This window comes from Sesamum indicum, linkage group LG1, assembly GCF_000512975.1.
Source record: "Sesamum indicum cultivar Zhongzhi No. 13 linkage group LG1, S_indicum_v1.0, whole genome shotgun sequence".
Classification (NCBI taxonomy): domain Eukaryota; kingdom Viridiplantae; phylum Streptophyta; class Magnoliopsida; order Lamiales; family Pedaliaceae; genus Sesamum; species Sesamum indicum.
This window is the reverse complement of record NC_026145.1, coordinates 13,453,600-13,461,277: the sequence shown is the minus strand read 5'-3', so window position 1 is coordinate 13,461,277 and position 7,678 is coordinate 13,453,600. Positions and strand designations below refer to the sequence as shown.

Below are 7,678 nucleotides of genomic sequence, written 5' to 3'. Positions count from 1 at the left end.
AAGTATTTGTAATTTTTTCAATAAACTATAAAATTTAAAATAAATTAATTTAATTTAAGCAACTAAAAAAGAAGCTTTGAAAAGAAAAAAACATCTTTCCAACCTTTTCTTTTTCTAACTATTTCAAGCATATGGGCTGGGATCGTACAACAACTAATATATCGGATCCCATGTGAACTCCGAAGGTATTATCTAATATAAGTAAACCTTAAAAAGTTCTGTTGCTGCATTCAAAGAAAAAGAAAAAAGAAAACCATTTCAAACGCCTCTCAAGTCATTTCCACCTTTTCTTTGAACAATATGAATATGAATCCATTCCAAAATTTCAAACAGAGAAAAAAGGGAAAATTCTTTTCTTTTAAACTCAGCTTCCCTTTCTAGAATCCTGCAATAAAAAGACTCAAACTTTTGTTCCTGCCATATTTATATTTGCTGTGCTTGCTCAGTCACACACACATACACACAGAATGTGTGTTCTTGTGTGTGTACAGAGGCAGAGGGTGTATTTGTGGAGCACTGGAGTCATTTTTTTTACCTGAATAAATAGTTTAACCAGAGCTCAAATTTCAAACGCAAACACAGACATCTACCCACACTTGACACTGCTGAGAGCAATTAATGCTGAGTCAGAGACTAACATAATACAATTGGTTCTTCCTCTGTTTCTTTATTAGTTTTTTGTCTCTGCTGTGTGCTGGTGCTGTTGCTGGTTGGTTTTCTTACTCACTCAATTGACTTCTCTTTCTTTCTCTTTTCCGTCTTTTGATTTTTCTTGAAAATTAATGAGAACACAGTACTAGTATAAGTTTCTTTGCTGATCCCAGTTTGCATCAGTAAAGCACGCACCAGAAACACACACACTTTCGTGGGTAAGCAATAAATGCGGAGTGGTGTTCTGGGCTGGTCCTTACAATTGAAACAAGATTCTTTTCTTTTTTCTTTTTCTTTTTTCCAGATTATGTTTGCATTTTCAGATGAAATGGGCAGCTGAGATTCCAGATAAGTAATCTCGGTAGTCTTGGTTATGGGGTGTGTTCTTGGGAAAAGGGCCACCGGGAAAAGAGAAGCTCGCCGGAAGCACAAAAATGATGAACGGCGGGGTTCAGAATCGGCCACCGCGACGGTGCAGGACGGGGGCGTGGTGGGCCGTGGAGAAGAGAAGAAGATCGAAGAGGCTCCGGTTGAAATGGTAGCGACGGCGCCAGCTCCAGCGGCAGCTGTAGTGGCTCTGCCGGAGTTTCGGCTGAAAAGGGGCGTCTCCGCCGGTGGTGAGGGGTGGCCCTCGTGGCTAAACGACGTTGCTGGCCACGCCATAAAGGACTGGAAACCCCGCCGTGCCAACACCTTCGAGAAGCTTGAGAAGGTAATCGCCGTCGATTCTTGAAGCTATGTGTGCACGCTTTGTTTAGCGTTAATGTCAGTGGAAAAGGGACCTTTGTTGATTAGGAAGAAGGTACAATACTGGGAAGCATGTGTTTCGTATGCTTTACACCGACATCGGGGTGAGGGGGAGTAATGGAAGCAGTATGAAGTACTATCAATTTCTCTGACTTAGGTACAATACTTTTATGCGGAGGTGGTTCTTGGCAAGACACATAGGATTTTATTTTTCCTTCTAAATATTTAGGCGTGTGAAGCCATTCTTGCCTCATTATATATACTGCATAGCTTTAGCTATCCTTTTATATTGATCTAGTACATTTATACGTTGCCTATGGCCAAAAGTATGAAAACAAAGTCGGTCACCGACGAATTCTAGTTGTAATGCAGTACGGTCTGCCTATGAATTATACTGAATTTTGAGGATATGGTTTTGTGTAATTGTGCAGATTGGGCAAGGGACATATAGCAATGTGTATAAAGCCAGGGACTTGATCACAGGGAAGGTAGTGGCCTTGAAGAAAGTAAGGTTTGATAACTTGGAGCCGGAGACGGTGAGGTTCATGGCGAGAGAAATACTCGTGTTGAGAAGGCTGGATCATCCCAATGTAATTAAGCTTGAAGGTCTGGTTATATCCCGGATGTCGACCAGTCTTTACCTCGTTTTCGAGTATATGGAGCACGATCTTGCTGGCCTTGCTGCTGTCCAAAGTGTCAAGTTTACTGAGCCCCAGGTGAGTAAGTTACAAGGATGAAAAAGAATCCGTTTCTATCTACTGTAACTTTCATATGTTTTAATGGGTTTAATCTCTACTCAATGTTCGAATGATTGGCTATTTTCACATGCTTGTTTTACTGTTTAACTGGATGTTTATGGATCTATTGTGTGTTGTCTGGTTGGAATTTTGGAACAATTTATCTTGTATTTATTTAGTAATGTTGGATATTGTCAAATTTTCTATGACAAGGGATCTATATGGATATCTTTCATGTTTTTGTGGACCTTTTTGACTTCTATCTGAGGCACAGGTCTAGTTACAGATGAAGGATCTTTCCTTCTGTTTCTGATGTAAATGAGGCATTTGGATTATGTATTGTCTTCTTTGTCTGCTATGTCTGCATCATGTGCTTTTTGGATTCTACTGACAGACTTTTCTTGGTCCACTGGTCCCGAACGTTGGAGGTTGGGTATCACAGGACTGTTTTCAAGTGGTCATTAGAGTGTCCATAGGGGATATGAAAAACAATGTGATTGAACCAAATTGTAAATTACCACTTCCATCTTAGACAGTTAATAACATGCTAATTCCCTATCTAGAAGGAAAACCAGATGAGTGCTCCATCTAAATGGATTGTGCTATCAAATTGTTTGTTTCGAATCTCGCTTGGCAATGTCTTGTTTAAGTGAGAATTGTAGCCTGAAGTTCATTTCTCTATCCGTTACTTTCACCTCTGAAAATAGGTGCCTTGTTACATTTTAAGTTCATTATGCTAGTCTTTTGTGGAGTATAGGCAACACAAAATCCTGCAAACTGTTAAAACTAGGTCATGCTTGAGATCTTGGGTTCACAAATCCCTCGTTGTTTAATGATCTATTACAACATTACTTGTACATTTACCACTATAGAATCACTATTGGGAAGCTCTTCTGGTCCTGGATCTTTTATTGTCTAATTTTTAGGATTCAATCATTTCAGTTTTCTTCCCCTCTGTTTTTCTGCTTACAGACCAAAGTCTATGCAGTTTGCATTGCATAAACCAGTTTTGCCCAATTCAAGATAAAAACCTGACTAAAAACAAGAACAAAGGTTATTTCCATAGTCCGAAGCAGCTGAATTCAGAATTTTTTTTAATTCCATATTTTCTCAAATTCGAGGAGAAGATGAAAACAAGTTGCAGTGTAATCATTCAGACACATTTTGAAGTCGTGAATAGATATTCTGGACCAATTTCTTGCAAAGGAGAACAAACATAAAATAGAAGAGATTGTTCAAACTCTAGTGATGTTCTCTGGACTTGAACGAGTCCAAAATATGGATTACTTAATATACAAAATTTATGTAAAGCAGAACTCAAATACCTAAGTTTTTCCCGTAGGACAAGACTCCACTAATCAGTGAGTGTTCTGAATGACAAAACTCAAATGACATGTAATGGCACTCATATGATTCAATATAGCATAATCAGTTCTCAGATGTACCAAACAACTATTTCATCTGTTTGACTAGCTTTCTTCTGGCTGCTTCGGCTCTTTGTGATTCTGATTTCATGTGCCATGTATCGAGATTGTAATTTTCATTCGATAACACTGTTAGGAAATTCACAGGTATTTATCAAGTCATTGTGTCTTCTGTGATAGAGACATGAATTTCTTTGATTAGTGTGAATGTTAAGCAGCTCAAAAGCTATTAGACAATGTGTTAGTTGTATATTTCTGACTTTCTACAACACACATAACTCCTCCAGATGCTGAGATTTGTTGACTTAACATCTTAAATACGGCACTATTTAATTTCTTTTTGCAAAATAACTGGGTAAAATTATCTGATTTTGTTGATCACCCTGTCTTGCTATATCCATGTAGTATTAGCACAGTTGATGACTTGCCATTGATGTTTCCTTGCTGTAGGTCAAATGCTATATGAAACAATTGCTTTCAGGTCTGGAGCACTGCCACAACAATGGTGTCCTACATCGTGATATTAAGTGCTCTAATCTGCTCATTGACAGTGAAGGAATCTTAAGAATAGCTGATTTTGGTCTAGCTTCCTTTTTTGACCCCGAGCGTAAGAGACCAATGACAAGTCGTGTTATCACCCTTTGGTACCGTCCTCCTGAACTTTTGCTTGGGGCCACTTATTATGGTGTTGGTGTTGATCTATGGAGTGCTGGCTGTATTCTGGCAGAATTGCTTGCTGGGAAGCCTATATTGCGGGGACGAACGGAGGTACTATGATTTTTGTCTTCTTGATGACTACTTATTATCTTACTGTAGATGCTATGAAACACTCAAATAAGGTGCTTGAACTTCTTCAGTAGTTTGATGTTTTTGCTTGAACTGGAGACATTTGTTTTGCATCCATTATATCCACACACCCTTAGATTTGCCCTAATTATCAATACATTCTTGTTGGATTAAAATTTACAAGTATGCCACCTGAGATTTGTAAAACCTTACAATGCATGAAGGAGAAGTGCTTATACAAAAAATATCCCAAAGTTTCCGAGCAAAAAAACAATTCTTTGAAAATACAAGAAGGCATTTAGTGAAATATCATGAATTGGCACTTAAACATAGATCATGAGACTATTGATCGCTGAAACAATTTCATCCAAAGGACATTTAGTCGGTCTAACAGTCAGAATTTGGTGACGGGTACTTTTGACATATTACATGTTAAAAATTCACCAAAACTCTACTAGATGCAGTTTCATGTAATGCGAACAAATCTCACATGGGTTAGTGTTAATTTCCAATCTAATAGGGATATGTTTATAATTAAGGCAAACATCAAGGAGTGATTTACCCTTTGTGCTTACAATTTGGTCGTTCTACTTAAATTACTTAATTCTATGGATATTGGTCTAACTCCCAGTTTTACATACTTATTTTTCCCCATAGGTTGAGCAACTGCACAAGATATTCAAATTATGTGGTTCTCCAACTGAGGAGTACTGGAAGAAATCCAGATTGCCAAATGCTACTCTTTATAAACCGCAGCAGCCTTATAAATGTTGCATAGCAGAGACATTTAAGGATTTTCCGCCATCTGCTCTTGCTCTCATAGAAACTCTTCTTGCCATTGATCCTGACGCACGCGGCACTGCCACTGCAGCATTAAATAGTGAAGTAAGTAATCTTTGCATCTGTATAAAAAGCTGAATTCTAAATAAAAACTTGGGATAATTGCACTGACACCCCCGGAGGTCTGGATTATTTACACGACTTCCCTTGATTCAGAAAGTTTCACCGTGACTTCTCCAGTCATGTTTTACATTACACGTTACCCCCCCAAGATACTGTGGTGGAACAAAACTGTAGTGTGTTTCGATTTATATGCTTGTGATTGAAGGCTTATTATGATTTATTATTGCAGAACTTATCCTCAAGAGAAACTCTTTATTCTTGCTTTTTAAGCTGTATATTATATCAAATTTGCTTCATAGAACTGTATTGATCAGGCTTTTGCCTCTCTTTGATTAAGCGTAGGCAGTATGTTGCATGCTCTAATTGGTGTATTTATGTGTTTTCTGGTGCATTTTCATGGTGAGGGATCGGATATTTTTATTATCTGTGTATAGAGTATTCACAATTACAGTTAAACTTTTTATATGAAAAGTGACATTTTGTGTATGACCAGTTTTTTACCACTGAACCATATGCCTGTGAGCCATCAAGCTTACCTAAATTCCCTCCAAGCAAGGAAATGGACATAAAATTGAGAGGTGAAGAAGCCAGAAGGTAATTTTACTTCCTCCATTTTCACATACCCACTGTTTACTAAATCTTAATCATGTCCTCATATCTAGTCTGCCGTGTAGGCAACGAGGTTTAGGTGCAAAACCTCACGCCATAGATGGAAATAGACGAGTGAGAGCCCGTGACAAATTCAGCCGTGCAGTTCCGGCTCCAGAAGCAAATGCAGAGCTCCAGACCAACTTAGACGTACGTGAAACAATTTTTTTGTTCTTTATTTCTTTCGTTTTTCAGAATAATTCCCTGACATGAGCTGTGCATCATGTTGCTCCATCGAGAAAGAAAAGTTGAACGAAATACTTGATAATTTAACTTTTGGAGGAAAGATGTGTTGATTAGAAAGTTATTGTGTTAAAAATGGTGGTGCTAAAGTGGGTTTGCCTTACTTTGCATTTTGTTTAGGGATAATTACATTAACACTCCCGAGATTTGAGCATATTACAAAAAATGTCTGCTAGTTTTGCACAATTCCACTAACACCTTCCAAAGTTATATTTTACATTACAGATTCTTCCCTGGACATCACTTCTTCAGGGTGAATCTGCAATATAAAATTCGATTGCGGGTGATGATATGTAACTTTTTTAAAATTAAAGGTCTTTTTTCCCCCTTAATGTGCCTGAACTTCAAGGAGGAAGAATTTGGTCTCATGTGCTTGTCTTTCATGCATAGGCAACACTTTTCTTGTGTTCACTTATAAGATAAATAGATCTTTCCATCTTTGCTTCCACATTACCATAATCCTCTGACATTATGTTTTCAGAGATTGAGAATCATGTCGGACGCTAAAGCCAAAAGCAAGAGCGACAAATTCCCACCACCGCATCAGGATGCAGCCGTCGGCCACCCTCTCGATGCATCTCAAAACGGCCCCGTGTCGTTTGATGCAGCCGATGCTTCATTCACCGCCTCAATCTTCGACCCAAAGGCTTCACGGTCCCTTCGAACCACCACGCCAAAAAATGGATCATCAAGGAGGAAAAACTCAAAAGATGAGCCCCAAAGGGCTCCGACCCGGAGCTTCATCAATGCATTCCATCCATCGTCTGCTGGTTGGGATTTCAGGTTCGGCCGCAGACGAACCATATCAGAGAATTTCAGCGAACGAAGGTAGGAACATGAGGTGTAGACAAATTTTGACACTTCGGGTGTTTTTGGCATCAAAAGTTGTATTGAAGGTAATTTGTTTGATTCTCAACTCTGTATCATAATTGGTGTTTTGTGTATAATGAAGAAAAACATAGCATATTTTTTCAGAAACTGGTGGAGAATGGTTTGTAGTTGGACAACTGAACTCCCAACTTTTCTGTACAGTTGAGGGGCTCCTGCCTCATGAGGATTCATTTTTACTATACCTCTGTTCCTCACTACCTTCACTTTGCTTGGAAAGGGAATCTTCTTTTTTTCCCCTTTAATTATTTTAAAGAAATGCGATGAAATTAGAGTTGAAAAATAAATCAAATTATGTAAAACCCGATTCAAGATATGACTCGTCAATGGCAATAATTAAAATTGAATATAGATTTTCGTTCGATATAAACTTTTAAATTCTGTTTGATTTTTGATTTGTTAATAAGAAAAAATAAAATAAAATACGATTGAAAACATTAGATATTCAAACTCAGACTTGTGTTTGGCTCAACTAAAATTTGTTCGAGCTCTTGATTTTTAATCAAATAAAGCTTAAATGCATTTTTTGAAGTTCAATCAAAATTTAATTAAGTCTGAACAACTTGTTCTTTTACATACACTCATGATTTTTATAGTTATTTTTTCATTAATGTAAAGAAAACTGTTTTTTTTTTTTAATATTTTTCATTT

The 7,678-nt window shown here is 37.7% G+C and overlaps 1 protein-coding gene across 2 annotated transcripts; it reads left to right on the top strand.

Moving 5' to 3' along the window:
• On the top strand, nt 348-7,222 carry LOC105166015 (probable serine/threonine-protein kinase At1g54610). Of its 2 annotated transcripts, none has more exons than XM_011085216.2 (8): nt 348-709; nt 956-1,363; nt 1,830-2,114; nt 4,010-4,327; nt 5,003-5,230; nt 5,742-5,842; nt 5,923-6,046; nt 6,621-7,222. In XM_011085216.2, exons 2-8 carry the CDS (start codon nt 1,025-1,027, stop codon nt 6,969-6,971), a joined length of 1,746 nt encoding a protein of 581 aa, XP_011083518.1. In that variant the 5' UTR covers nt 348-709; nt 956-1,024; the 3' UTR covers nt 6,972-7,222. The 2 variants fall into 2 exon arrangements, with proteins under 2 accessions (XP_011083518.1, XP_011083526.1); XM_011085224.2 differs by lacking the exon at nt 348-709 and adding an exon at nt 716-869.

Coding starts and splice junctions, on each gene's coding strand:
- LOC105166015 (XM_011085216.2), top strand. CDS start 1,025: ATGGGGTGTGTTCTTGGGAAAAGGGCCACCGGGAAAAGAGAAGCTCGC. Junction 2,115..4,009: donor TCAAGTTTACTGAGCCCCAG/GTGAGTAAGTTA, acceptor TCCTTGCTGTAG/GTCAAATGCTATATGAAACA. Junction 6,047..6,620: donor AGCTCCAGACCAACTTAGAC/GTACGTGAAACA, acceptor TTATGTTTTCAG/AGATTGAGAATCATGTCGGA.